Source organism: Ranitomeya variabilis, chromosome 7, assembly GCF_051348905.1.
Source record: "Ranitomeya variabilis isolate aRanVar5 chromosome 7, aRanVar5.hap1, whole genome shotgun sequence".
In the NCBI taxonomy this organism is placed as follows: Eukaryota; Metazoa; Chordata; class Amphibia; order Anura; family Dendrobatidae; genus Ranitomeya; species Ranitomeya variabilis.
The window spans coordinates 228,935,601-228,950,854 of record NC_135238.1 but is presented as its reverse complement, the minus strand read 5'-3'; the positions used below and the strand labels follow the sequence as shown (position 1 = coordinate 228,950,854).

The window sequence follows — 15,254 nt, the reverse complement described above, 5'->3', positions numbered from 1 at the left end:
CGTGACCTCCGTCCCCGCCAGATACCTCTGGCACCGACTTATCTTCCCTAGAGAACAAAAGTACATTGCAAGAAACGACTTTCACATGTATGAAAGCCTTAAAGGGTTATGGCCCCCATACACATTAGACTATTGTTTGACGATCCTGCAAATATCAGTGAGCTCGGCCAACAGTCTAATGTATATAGGGGTCTACAGACTCTCCCCTGAAAGATGACATTGGGGTCATTAAGAATCTAAGATGTGCAATTTTGGACTTTCAATCCTTTTGTTCTCAGCGAGATAAGCCACTGTCATAGATGGCTGGCAGCAGCTTTTTCCTGTGTACGAGAAAGCTTGACATTTATTTTGATATATATACACACACACACACTGCCATTCAAAAAAGAAAAGCACAGTTTTTTTCCAATGAAGCTAACATTAAATGATTCACGATTACACTCTATACATCATAAATGTGGTAAATGACTATTCTAGCTACAAATATCTGGTTTGTAATGCAATATCTTCATAGGTGTATAGAGGCCCATTTCCAACAACCATCATCACTCCAGTGTTCTTATAGTAGTTTGTGTTTGCTAACTGTGTAAGAAGGCTAATGGATGGTTAGAATACCCCTGAAAACCCTTGTGTAAGTATGGTAGCACAGCTGAAAAATGTTTGGCTGATTAGAGAACCTATGAACCTGACCTTCCTATGAGCTAGATGAGAATCTGGAGAATTACATTTGCTGGTTCCATTAAACTCTCAAAATGGCCAGTAAAAAAGAACTTTCATGTGAAACTCGACAGTCTATTCTTGTTCTTAGAAATGAAGGCCATTCCATGCGAGAAATTGCCAAGAAACTGAAGATTTCCTACAACGGTGTGTACTACTCCCTTCAGAGCAGAGCACAAACAGGCTCTAACCAGAGTAGAAAGAGAAGTGGGAGGCCCCGCTGCACAACTGAGAAACAAGACAAGTACATTAAAATCTGTAGTTTGAAAAATCGACGCCTCACAGGTCCTCAACCGGCAGCTTTATTAAATAGTACACGCAAAACGCCAGTGTCAACATCTACAGTGAAGAGGAGACTCCGGGATGCTGGCCTTCAGGGCAGAGTGGCAAAGAAAAAGCCATACCTGAGACTGGCTAATAAAAGGAAAAGATTAATATGGGCAAAAGAACACAGACATTGGACAGAGGAAGATTGGAAAAAAGTGTTATGGACGGACGAATCCAAGTTTGAGGTGTTTGGATCACACAGAAGAACATTTGTGAGACGCAGAACAACTGAAAAGATGCTGGAAGAGTGCCTGACGCCATCTGTCAAGCATGGTGGAGGTAATGTGATGGTCTGGGGTTGCTTTGGTGCTGGAAAAGTGGGAGATTTGTACAAGGTAAAAGGGATATTGAATAAGGAAGGCTATCACTCCATTTTGCAGCGCCATGCCATACCCTGTGGACAGCGCTTGATTGGAGCCAATTTCATCCTACAACAGGACAATGACCCAAAGCCACCTCCAAATTATGCCAGAACTATTTAGGGAAGAAGCCGGCAGCTGGCAGCTATCTGTAATGGAGTGGCCAGCGCAGTCACCAGATCTCAACCCCATGGAGCTGTTGTGGGAGCAGCTTGACCGTATGGTGCAAAAAAGTGCCCATCAGCCAAACCAACTTGTGGAGGGGCTTCTGGAAGCATGGGGGGAAATGTCTCCAGATTACCTCAGCAAATTAACTGCTAGAATGCCAGAGGTCTGCAATGTTGGAATTGCTGCAAGGGAGCATTCACCTGCGAAAGCAAAGTTTGAAGGAGAAAATTATTATTTCAAATAAAAATCTTTTTTTTTGAACCTTGTCAATGTCTGGACTAGATTTTACATTCATTTGGCAACTCATTGGATTAATAAAAGTATGAGTTATCATGGAGAACACAAAATTATCTGGGTGACCCGAAACTTTGGAACGGTAGTGTGTGTATATATATATATATATATATATATATATATATATATATATATATATATATATATATATATATATAATATTAAAGAGACGGTTACTCTTCAACACCAGTTGGGCTGGGACCAGAAGAAGTAAAGATCTGAGATCTCACAACAAGGGGGGGATTGGATTTTGATTCTTGATTTAACTGACTGGAGATCTTCATTGATGACATATCTTATCAGAATCGTTCTGCTCTTTGATCCCAGATAAAATGTCCATATTTAGTATTTATTACTCTCTGATAATCGTCAGATCATCTGCACTGTACGAGATACCATAAACCCAGCATGAAGTTTCCAATCACAGGTTGAATATGACCTATGACCAATGAGCTGCGGCAGGTTGGTGTAAGCCACTGGGTCTACTAACCACCATTAAAGTGGTGGAGGATCATACATCCCGACACCTCATTTGGGACATGTGATACCATATCATTGTGCATCATCTTGTTAAAGGGGCTGTCAAGGGTGGTGCATAAGTAAAAAAAAAAAATAAATAACAAAATATATATATATATATATACCGTACCTACCAGCTTGGTGTTATTTCTTCTCGGTGCTGCTTCTGGTGTTCCTTGCCAGTCTCTTGTTTTCCCCTTCTGCGAGTGGGTGTCAAGAGACCACTGGTGAAGGCTGTACCCAATGATTGGCTGCAGTGGTCACCTGAAACATTCTGCCAAAAGAGGAGGCCAAGAGACTGGTGGGGAACACAAGCATGAAGAAGCAGCAACGGTCCGGTAGGTGTTTTTTTTTACTTTTGCACCACTGTGGGCCCATTAATAAATAAAAAAAAGTTCTGTAACTTTATAATATACATTGCCTTCCAATTCCTTACTATTTCAGCTTCCCTCTGCCAATAAGCTTTTTGGAGATGGAAATTTAATTTTCCAGCAGGACTTGGCCCCTGTCCACACTACCAACAGTACCACTACCTGGTGTACAAACAACAGTATCACTGTGCTTGATTGGAAGCAAACTCACCTGACCTTAACCCCATAAAGAATCTATGGAGTATTGTCAAGAGGAAGATGAGACACCAGACCCAACAATGTAGACGAGCTGAAGGCTGCTATCAAAGCAACCTGGGCTTCCATAACCCCTCAGCAGTGCCACAGGCTGATCGCCTCCATGCCACGCCACACTGATGCAGCAATTGATGCCAAAGGAGCCCGACCAAGTATTGAGTGCATTTACTGAACATACATTTCAGTAGGCCAACATTTGTGATTTTAAAATATAATCCTGTGTTAACAGACCGCGATTATATCTAATGAGGAACTGGTGGCAGCCCTACCGGGCTGGCAGTTCTCTGCTTCACTGGTGCTAATGGAATGGGCCTCTCAACCTGTCAGGGTTGTGAGTGAGTGTGGTGCCACATCAGCAGTTGCTTGGGCCACTCTCCCTCACTCCCCGTGCCTCCTTGGGCCCATTTGGGAAGGGGGTAAAACTGTGCCAAGCTGATCACACGTGTCCCTAAGGGGTGTGGAACATCACGTTGGTGCAAGTGAGGAGACTGTACCGTGTGATGCTTCTGACGGAAAAGTGATGTCAAACTCAAAAGAAAGAACCTGGCACTCAACTTAATGCTCGTGAGGTTTTAATTGTAGTACCCAAAACGTTTCGGTCCTATGTCAGGACCTTCATCAGTTACATACTAATAGATTATTTTGATAATGATGACAAAGGACACACTGTGATCTGAGTCTGCTACTGCATAGGTGATAATTTTGGCGATAAGAGTGGACTCTTGTGGCTGGTGTGTCCTGGTATCCAGATGCGGTGTCCCCCGGAAAAGTGATGTCAGGCGGGGTGGCAAGGTGCAGATTCTTCACGTGGTTGTAGCGGTGGCATTCTACGTGATCTCTACGGTGCCATCCCTCACAGGGGGTACTCTGCTGGTACTTTTTGTGGGGGTACTCTGCAGGCACTGTTTGTGGGGGTATTCTGCAGGCACTGTTTGTGGGGGTATTCTGCTGGCACTGTTTGTGGGGGTATTCTGCTGGCACTGTTTGTGGGGGTATTCTGCTGGCACTGTTTGTGGGGGTACTCTGCTGGCACTGTTTGCGGGAGTACTCTGCTGGCACCGTTTGCGGGGGTACTCTGCTGGCACTGTTTGTGGGGGTACTCTGCTGGCATTGTTTGCGGGGGTACTCTGCTGGCACTGTTTGTAGGAGGTACTCTGCTGGCATTGTTTGCGGGAGTACTTTGCTGGCACTGTTTGTGGGAGGTACGCTGCTGGCATTGTTTGCGGGAGTACTCTGCTGGCACTGTTTGTGGGGGTACTCTGCTGGCACCGTTTCATGATTTCAGTTAACCAATTGTAGATCCATGATATTATTTCTCAATGTCCTCACGGCTTATGTCTGGTAATCCCCATACACTTCACACATAATATCAGATACGTTTTTATTGTTTTTTTCCACATTTATGGTGATATTTTCATAGTTTTTTGCTCACAACTAAAATAACTCTGCAAGCTTTACTTCTTTCCGGAGTTTACTGTTCATAAATACAAATAAAATAATAAGGAAGACGACGGCAAGTAAGAAGGCGAATTCCACATATAAAGCGATCATCGCATCCGAGGTGGAGATCTTTAGTCCAAGAAAGTTCACAAATGGGGGTTCTGGATCTTCCAAGGGTTCTGTAGTGTGGCTGCCGCTACTCGCTGTGGGCCCCATAGTTGTACCTGCTGGAAAAAGGGAATTTTTAGTGAACAAGGCCTACTAGTTACATGTGATACTTGGACCTTGATATCAAGAAGTATGTCGATTAATGACCAGGGGATCATCTCAAAGGATCAGCATCTGACACGTTTTACACCTTTTATGGGTCTCTTCACTTATGTTACAGGAGTTTCCACACTCACCTTCTGGTTCTGAATCAAGGCAAGGATGAGACCCGTTATGTGGGTCAGGGAAACCGTTACACTGAACCACCGATCGATAGTATTTCACAGACGCTTTAGGAAGACGATGCAGATTGGGGTCAGAAAAATTTGTGTAATACAATCCGAACCGTTCAGTGTAACCTGTCGCCCACTCAAAATTATCCATCAGACTCCAGGCGGAGTAACCGTGGAGATCAACACCATCGTACTTTACAGCTGCCGAAAGAAGAGAAATCTAATAATAGGGAGTATTATAGTAGTTATATTCTTGTACATAGGGGCAGTATTATAGTAGTTATATTCTTGTACATAGGGGCAGTATTATAGTAGTTATATTCTTGTACATAGGGGCAGTATTATAGTAGTTATATTCTTGTACATAGGGGCAGTATTATAGTAGTTATATTCTTGTACATAGGGGCAGTATTATAGTAGTTATATTCTTGTACATAGGGGCAGTATTATAGTAGTTATATTCTTGTACATAGAGGGCAGTATTATAGTAGTTATATTCTTGTACATAGGGGCAGTATTATAGTAGTTATATTCTTGTACATAGGGGCAGTATTATAGTAGTTATATTCTTGTACATAGAGGGCAGTATTATAGTATATTCTTGTACATAGGGGCAGTATTATAGTAGTTATATTCTTGTACATAGAGGACAGTATTATAGTACTTATATTCTTGTATATAGGGGCAGTATTATAGTAGCTATATTCTTGTACATAGGGGGCAGTATTATAGTTGGTATATTCTTGTACATAGGGGGCAGTATTGTAGTAGTTATATTCCCGTACATAGGGGGCAGTATTATAGAAGTTATATTCTTGTACATAGGAGCAGTATTATAGTAGTTATATTCTTGTACATAGGAGCAGTATTATAGTAGTTATATTCTTGTACATAGAGGACAGTATTATAATAGTTATATTCTTGTACATAGGAGCAGTATTATAGTAGTTATATTCTTGTACATAGAGGACAGTATTATAGTACTTATATTCTTGTACATAGGGGCAGTATTATAGTAGCTATATTCTTGTACATAGGGGGCAGTATTATAGTTGGTATATTCTTGTACATAGGGGGCAGTATTGTAGTAGTTATATTCCCGTACATAGGGGGCAGTATTATAGAAGTTATATTCTTGTACATAGGAGCAGTATTATAGTAGTTATATTCTTGTACATAGGAGCAGTATTATAGTAGTTATATTCTTGTACATAGGAGCATTATTATAGTAGTTATATTCTTGTACATAGGAGCAGTATTATAGTAGTTATATTCTTGTACATAGGAGCAGTATTATAGTAGTTATATTCTTGTACATAGGGGCAGTATTATAGTAGTTATATTCTTGTACATAGGGGGCAGTATTATAGTAGTTATAATCTTGTACATAGGAGCAGTATTATAGTAGTTATATTGTTGTACATAGGAGCAGTATTATAGTAGTTATATTCTTGTACATAGGGGCAGTATTATAGTAGTTATATTCTTGTACATAGAGGGCAGTATTATAGTAGTTATATCCTTGTACATAGGAGCAGTATTATAGTAGTTATATTCTTGTACATAGGGGCAGTATTATAGTAGTTATATTCTTGTACATAGGAGCAGTATTATAGTAGTTATATTCTTGTACATAGGAGCAGTATTATAGTAGTTATATTCTAGTACATAGGGGCAGTATTATAGTAGTTATATTCTTGTACATAGGAGCAGTATTATAGTAGTTATATTCTTGTACATAGGAGCAGTATTATAGTAGGTATATTCTTGTACATAGGGGCAGTATTATAGTATATTCTTGTACATAGGAGCAGTATTATAGTAGTTATATTCTTGTACATAGGGGCAGTATTATAGTAGTTATATTCTTGTACATAGGAGCAGTATTATAGTAGTTATATTCTTGTACATAGGGGCAGTATTATAGTAGTTATATTCTTGTACATAGGGGCAGTATTATAGTAGTTATATTCTTGTACATAGGAGCAGTATTATAGTAGTTATATTCTTGTACATAGGAGCAGTATTATAGTAGTTATATTCTTGTACATAGGGGCAGTATTATAGTAGTTATACTCTTGTACATAGGGGCAGTATTATAGTAGTTATAGTAGTTATATTCTTGTACATAGGGGCAGTATTATAGTAGTTATATTCTTGTACATAGGAGCAGTATTATAGTAGTTATATTCTTGTACATAGGAGCAGTATTATAGTAGTTATATTCTTGTACATAGGGGCAGTATTATAGTAGTTATACTCTTGTACATAGGGGGTAGTATTATAGTAGTTATAGTAGTTATATTCTTGTACATAGGAGCAGTATTATAGTAGTTATAGTCTTGTACATAGGAGCAGTATTATAGTATTTATATTCTTGTACATAGGAGCAGTATTATAGTAGTTATATTCTTGTACTTAGGGGCAGTATTATAGTAGTTATATTCTTGTACATAGGAGCAGTATTATAGTAGTTATATCCTTGTACATAGGAGCAGTATTATAGTAGTTATATTCTTATACATGGGGCAGTATTATAGTAGTTATATTCTTGTACATAGGCGCAGTATTATAGTAGTTATATTCTTGTTCATAGGGGCAGTATTATAGTAGTCATATTCTTGTACCTAGGGGGCAGTATTATAGTTGGTATATTATTATACATATGGGTAGTATTATAGTATATTCTTGTACATATTTGGGCAGTATTATAGTAGTTATATTCTTGTACATAAGAGCAGTATTATAGTAGTTATATTCTTGTACATAAGAGCAGTATTATAGTAGCTATATTCTTGTACATAGGGGCAGTATTATAGTTGGTATATTCTTGTACATAGGGGGCAGTATTGTAGTAGTTATATTCCCGTACATAGGGGGCAGTATTATAGAAGTTATATTCTTGTACATAGGAGCAGTATTATAGTAGTTATATTCTTGTACATAGGGGCAGTATTGTAGTAGTTATATTCTTGTACATAGGAGCAGTATTATAGAAGTTATATTCTTGTACATAGGAGCAGTATTATAGTTGGTATATTATTGTACATAGTGGCAGTATTATAGTAGGTATATTCTTGTTTATAGTATATACTTATATTATGGCGTATAAGAGTATATTAATGGTCTGTAAGATGTCAGTGACTTTGCTATAAATATGCCTCCTTCTATATAAAGTGCTTTTGCATTCTTATTCTATTCCAGATATTAGGGTTGGCTGAATGACTTGCACATATTCTGCTTGCATTGTATGTAATCTCGTACCTTTCAGCGCCTCATTCACATAATGCTTATAATAATACGTTCTCCATTCGTCATTTAGATTCGTCCCGCGCTCGGATATTCCATTTTCTGTGATATATATGGCAGGGTTGTTGAATTCTTCCTTTATCCAGTGTAATAACCTTCTCAAGCCAAAAGGCGTCACTTTCAGCCATGCACTACCAGATGTCAGCCAGGTTCTGTCACTCAGTAAATAAACCCCCCTGGAATGATGGACAGAAAATACGTCAAATCTCCTGTTGATTTTCTTTAGGACCGGATTACATTTTCGCTGTCACCTTTACCTGTCTCCTTCATAAGCCTGATAGTCTATTCCAAAGATCGCGTGCCCAACCAGCACAGTAGTATAGTGGTTCAGGCCAAAGAAGTCGTACGTCCCTTTTATTCTTTGCTTCTCACTTTCAGTGAATTCTGGGAGCCTGATGATGAAAGTCATAGAAACCATGAGTAGCAATAGCAAGAGAGGAAAACCTACCATTATGTAGTCATGCATCTCACTTGAGTTTTTTTTCCTTCAATCAGACAATTTGCATAATTAGCATATTTCCCAGAGGAGCATTGCGGCTTTAAGTCTCCTCATCTCGGCATGCTTAGCATGTCAATCTCCACAAGGAGAAATTATACTTCTTGGAGATCGGTTGGATGGCTCTCACACAGCCAAACCTGATCTCCACGAGGGGCAGTACCCCGAAACACAGTGCCTGCAAATTGAGATTCTGGTTTGTCTCTTATGCTAAGTCATGTGACAAGGCTCGTTAAAGGGTCGACATTGACTTGCAGGATTGCAACCTTCCAATAGGTGGCACTAGAGTTCTAGTCCTCTTCCTCTCTGAAGAGACAATTTTCCTAATTAATAATTAGCATATTTCCCAGAGGAGCATTGCGGCTTTGTCTGTTCATCTCGGCATGCTTAGCATGTCAATCTCAGCAAGGAGAAATTATACTTCTTGGATATTCCTTCACTCAAAAATGCTGAAAATAGTTCTATATGTCCTGATCATTTCCCGCCAAGACTACTGGAACTTCCTCCTTTATAGCCTCCCCTGTAAGGCTATGTTCACACTTGTGTCAGAGGGGCCTCGATCATATTTACACTGCACATGCAGCTCCATTTACCTTCAAATAAACATGCAATGCTCCCAATGTTCCCTTTTGTAAGTAAATGGTATCTGCATATAAATGGGATCCATAACGGAGATGTGAACAGAGCCTAACACAGTCTTGCATCTCCAATCATCTTCGACTATGCTGGTATTGCTAGACGTGAAGGGACTGTTACACCTCTCCGGTCTAACAGTTCCTTCATGTACTACAGGTGACGATGCAGGCGGAACATGGCTTTATAAATGAGCTGGGCACGGGGACTGAAGTCCACAGGATCTATCCCTCCGTCCTCGTCACACTCGGATCAGCGTGACTGACATAACTGCATATATAAGCAAATATAAAGAACCCAACAAACTCCTCTACGTGTGCTCTGACTCTTTACTCCGTGCCTCCATGATTTTTGAAGCTTTGATCTCCCTGAAATGCTCAAAGTATCTCAGCTTCATGCTTTACATTGTCCTGGCAGCATGAAAGGACTGACAGGTTTTTATTTTTAAAAAGCATGGTAGACATGCCATTGGCTTTACTGAGTCTTCCAGAATTTGAAAACATCCATCCGAAAGACATGATGAAATAAGCATTACTACATGGATGATGCAGGCTGTTCTGTCATTGTCAGCATACACACCGGCTTTGGGACAGTCCTATAGCGAGGCTCCTTTCTCGAATTCTGGTCTTCATAACTTCTGGGTAGTCCCCAGTTTTAAATATAGGATATCCAAACCAGCCACCGAAAAACTGAAAGTCGTTAATACATGATTGTTATAATATGTCACTATAATACTATGTACAAGAATATAACTACTATAATACAGCCCCTATGTACAAGAATATAACTACTATAATACTGCCCCTATGTACAAGAATATAACTACTATAATACTGCTCCTATGTACAAGAATATAACTACTATAATACTGCCCCTACGTACAAGAATATAACTACTATAATACTGCCCCTATGTACAAGAATATAACTACTATAATACAGCCCCTATGTACAAGAATATAACTACTATAATACTGCCCCTATGTACAAGAATATAACTACTATAATACTGCTCCTATGTACAAGAATATAACTACTATAATACTGCCCCCTATGTACAAGAATATAACTACTATAATACTGCCCCTATGTACAAGAATATAACTACTATAATACTGCTCCTATGTACAAGAATATAACTACTATAATACTGCTCCTATGTACAATAATATAACTACTATAATACTGCCCCTATGTACAAGAATATAACTACTATAATACTACCCCTATGTACAAGAATATAACTATTATAATACTGCCCCTATGTACAAGAATATAACTACTATAATACTGCCCCTATGTACAAGAATATAACTACTATAGTACTGTTCCCATGTACAAGAATATAACTACTATAATACTGCTCCTATATACAAGAATATAACTACTATAATACTGCCCCTATGTACAAGAATATAACTACTATAATACTGTTCCTATGTACAAGAATATAACTACTATAATACTGCCCCTATGTACAAGAATATAACTACTATAGTACTGTTCCCATGTACAAGAATATAACTACTATAATACTGCTCCTATATACAAGAATATAACTACTATAATACTGCCCCTATGTACAAGAATATAACTACTATAATACTGTTCCTATGTACAAGAATATAACTACTATAATACTGCTCCTATATACAAGAATATAACTACTATAATACTGCCCCTATGTACAAGAATATAACTACTATAATACTGTTCCTATGTACAAGAATATAACTACTATAATACTGCCCCTATGTACAAGAATATAACTACTATAGTACTGTTCCCATGTACAAGAATATAACTACTATAATACTGCTCCTATATACAAGAATATAACTACTATAATACTGCCCCTATGTACAAGAATATAACTACTATAATACTGCCCCTATGTACAAGAATATAACTACTATAGTACTGTTCCCATGTACAAGAATATAACTACTATAATACTGCTCCTATATACAAGAATATAACTACTATAATACTGCCCCTATGTACAAGAATATAACTACTATAATACTGTTCCTATGTACAAGAATATAACTACTATAATACTGCTCCTATGTACAAGAATATAACTACTATAATGCTGCCCCTATGTACAAGAATATAACTACTATAATACTGCCCTTATGTACAAGAATATAACTACTATAATACTGCTCCTATGTACAAGGATATAACTACTATAATACTACTCCTATGTACAAGAATATAAATACTATAATACTGCTCCTATGTACAAGAATATAACTACTATAATGCTGCTCCTATGTACAAGAATATAACTACTATAATATTGAATCTATGTACAAGAATATACTATAATACCACCCTCTATATACAAGAATATAACTACTACAATACTGTCCCTATATTCAAGAATATAACTACTATAATACTGCCCCTATGTACAAGAATATAACTGCTATAATACTGCCCCTATGTACAAGAATATAACTACTATAATACTGCCCCTATGTAGAAGAATATAACTACCGTACTATAATACTGCCCCCTATGTACAAGAATGTAACAACTATAATACTGCTCCTATGTACAAGAATATAACTACTATAATACTGCCCCTATGTAGAAGAATATAACTACTATAATACTGCCCCCTATGTACAAGAATGTAACAACTATAATACTGCCCCCTATGTACAAGACTATAAGTACTATAATACTGCCCCTATGTACAAGAATATAACTACTATAATACTGCCCCTACGTACAAGAATATAACTACTATAATACTGCCCCTATGTACAAGAATATAACTACTATAATACAGCCCCTATGTACAAGAATATAACTACTATAATACTGCCCCTATGTACAAGAATATAACTACTATAATACTGCTCCTATGTACAAGAATATAACTACTATAATACTGCCCCCTATGTACAAGAATATAACTACTATAATACTGCCCCTATGTACAAGAATATAACTACTATAATACTGCTCCTATGTACAAGAATATAACTACTATAATACTGCTCCTATGTACAATAATATAACTACTATAATACTGCCCCTATGTACAAGAATATAACTACTATAATACTACCCCTATGTACAAGAATATAACTATTATAATACTGCCCCTATGTACAAGAATATAACTACTATAATACTGCCCCTATGTACAAGAATATAACTACTATAGTACTGTTCCCATGTACAAGAATATAACTACTATAATACTGCTCCTATATACAAGAATATAACTACTATAATACTGCCCCTATGTACAAGAATATAACTACTATAATACTGTTCCTATGTACAAGAATATAACTACTATAATACTGCCCCTATGTACAAGAATATAACTACTATAGTACTGTTCCCATGTACAAGAATATAACTACTATAATACTGCTCCTATATACAAGAATATAACTACTATAATACTGCCCCTATGTACAAGAATATAACTACTATAATACTGTTCCTATGTACAAGAATATAACTACTATAATACTGCTCCTATGTACAAGAATATAACTACTATAATGCTGCCCCTATGTACAAGAATATAACTACTATAATACTGCCCTTATGTACAAGAATATAACTACTATAATACTGCTCCTATGTACAAGGATATAACTACTATAATACTACTCCTATGTACAAGAATATAAATACTATAATACTGCTCCTATGTACAAGAATATAACTACTATAATGCTGCTCCTATGTACAAGAATATAACTACTATAATATTGAATCTATGTACAAGAATATACTATAATACCACCCTCTATATACAAGAATATAACTACTACAATACTGTCCCTATATTCAAGAATATAACTACTATAATACTGCCCCTATGTACAAGAATATAACTGCTATAATACTGCCCCTATGTACAAGAATATAACTACTATAATACTGCCCCTATGTAGAAGAATATAACTACCGTACTATAATACTGCCCCCTATGTACAAGAATGTAACAACTATAATACTGCTCCTATGTACAAGAATATAACTACTATAATACTGCCCCTATGTACAAGAATATACAGTGCCTACAAGTAGTATTCAACCCCCTGCAGATTTAGCAGGTTTAATAAGATGCAAATAAGTTAGAGCCTTCAAACTTCAAACAAGAGCAGGATTTATTAACAGATGCATAAATCTTACAAACCAAAAAGTTTTGTTGCTCAGTTAAATTTTTATAAATTTTAAACATAAAAGTGTGGGTCAATTATTATTCAACCCCTAGGTTTAATATTTTGTGGAATAACCTTTGTTTGCATTTACAGCTAATAATCGTCTTTTATAAGACCTGATCAGGCCGGCACAGGTCCCTGGAGTTATCTTGGCCCACTCCTCCATGCAGATCTTCTCCAAGTTATCTAGGTTCTTTGGGTGTCTCATGTGGACTTTAATCTTGAGCTCCTTCCACAAGTTTTCAATTGGGTTAAGGTCAGGAGACTGACTAGGCCACTGCAACACCTTGATTTTTTGCCTCTTGAACCAGGCCTTGGTTTTCTTGGCTGTGTGCTTTGGGTCGTTGTCTTGCTGGAAGATGAAATGATGACCCATCTTAAGATCCTTGATGGAGGAGCGGAGGTTCTTGGCCAAAATCTCCAGGTAGGCCGTGCTATCCATCTTCCCATGGATGCAGACCAGATGGCCAGGCCCCTTGGCTGAGAAACAGCCCCACAGCATGATGCTGCCACCACCATGCTTGACTGTAGGGATGGTATTCTTGGGGTCGTATGCAGTGCCATCCAGTCTCCAAACGTCAGGTGTGTGGTTGGCACCAAAGATCTCGATCTTGGTCTCATCAGACCAGAGAACCTTGAACCAGTCAGTCTCAGAGTCCTCCAAGTGATCATGAGCAAACTGTAGACGAGCCTTGACATGACGCTTTGAAAGTAAAGGTACCTTACGGGCTCGTCTGGAACGGAGACCATTGCGGTGGAGTACGTTACTTATGGTATTGACTGAAACCAATGTCCCCACTGCCATGAGATCTTCCCAGAGCTCCTTCCTTGTTGTCCTTGGGTTAGCCTTGACTCTTCGGACAAGCCTGGCCTCGGCACGGGAGGAAACTTTCAAAGGCTGTCCAGGCCGTGGAAGGCTAACAGTAGTTCCATAAGCCTTCCACTTCCGGATGATGCTCCCAACAGTGGAGACAGGTAGGCCCAACTCCTTGGAAAGGGTTTTGTACCCCTTGCCAGCCTTGTGACCCTCCACGATCTTGTCTCTGATGGCCTTGGAATGCTCCTTTGTCTTTCCCATGTTGACCATGTATGAGTGCTGTTCACAAGTTTGGGGAGGGTCTTAAATAGTCAGAAAAGGCTGGAAAAAGAGATAATTAATCCAAACATGTGAAGCTCATTGTTCTTTGTGCCTGAACTACTTCTTAATACTTTAGGGGAACCAAACAGAATTCTGGTGGGTTGAGGGGTTGAATAATAAATGACCCTCTGAAAAAACTTTTCACAATTAAAAAAAAAAATAAACAAAGAAATAACATTCTTTTTTGCTGCAGTGCATTTCACACTTCCAGGCTGATCTACAGTCCAAATGTCACAATGCCAAGTTAATTCCAAATGTGTAAACCTGCTAAATCTGCAGGGGGTTGAATACTACTTGTAGGCACTGTAACTACTATAATACTGCTCCTATGTACAAGAATATAACTACTATAATACTGCTCCTATGTACAAGAATATAACTACTATAATACTGCTCCCTATGTACAGTGTAGGGAGTCCACTTACTCAGGTGCGACGGCTGACACTCAGGAGGCACGTTCCTTTAAAGTTCACAGGGTTTATTACGTCATAAACCACATGGAAAAATAACAGCAAACAAAATAGCCTTTAGTTCAGGAAAAGAAAAACAAAGTGTCCAGTCCTTCAGGCTCAGTCCTGTAGCGTTAA

At 38.1% G+C, this 15,254-nt stretch overlaps 1 protein-coding gene across 2 annotated transcripts in view; it reads right to left on the bottom strand.

The window, feature by feature from the left end:
• Nucleotides 1-4,362: 4,362 nt before the first annotated feature.
• The window catches only part of LCT (lactase), a 35,419-nt gene continuing 24,527 nt past the window's right edge, over nucleotides 4,363-15,254 (bottom strand). The window contains exons 13-17 of one of the 2 annotated variants that reach the window (XM_077273040.1): nucleotides 9,908-10,017; nucleotides 8,457-8,591; nucleotides 8,155-8,375; nucleotides 4,855-5,091; nucleotides 4,363-4,677 (exon numbers count right to left, since the gene is read on the bottom strand). In XM_077273040.1, the coding sequence (XP_077129155.1) occupies nucleotides 4,445-4,677; nucleotides 4,855-5,091; nucleotides 8,155-8,375; nucleotides 8,457-8,591; nucleotides 9,908-10,017 (936 nt within the window). In that variant the 3' untranslated portion in view covers nucleotides 4,363-4,444. The remainder of the gene's footprint in view (nucleotides 4,678-4,854; nucleotides 5,092-8,154; nucleotides 8,376-8,456; nucleotides 8,592-9,907; nucleotides 10,018-15,254) is intronic. The other variant, XM_077273041.1, reaches the window with a different exon arrangement.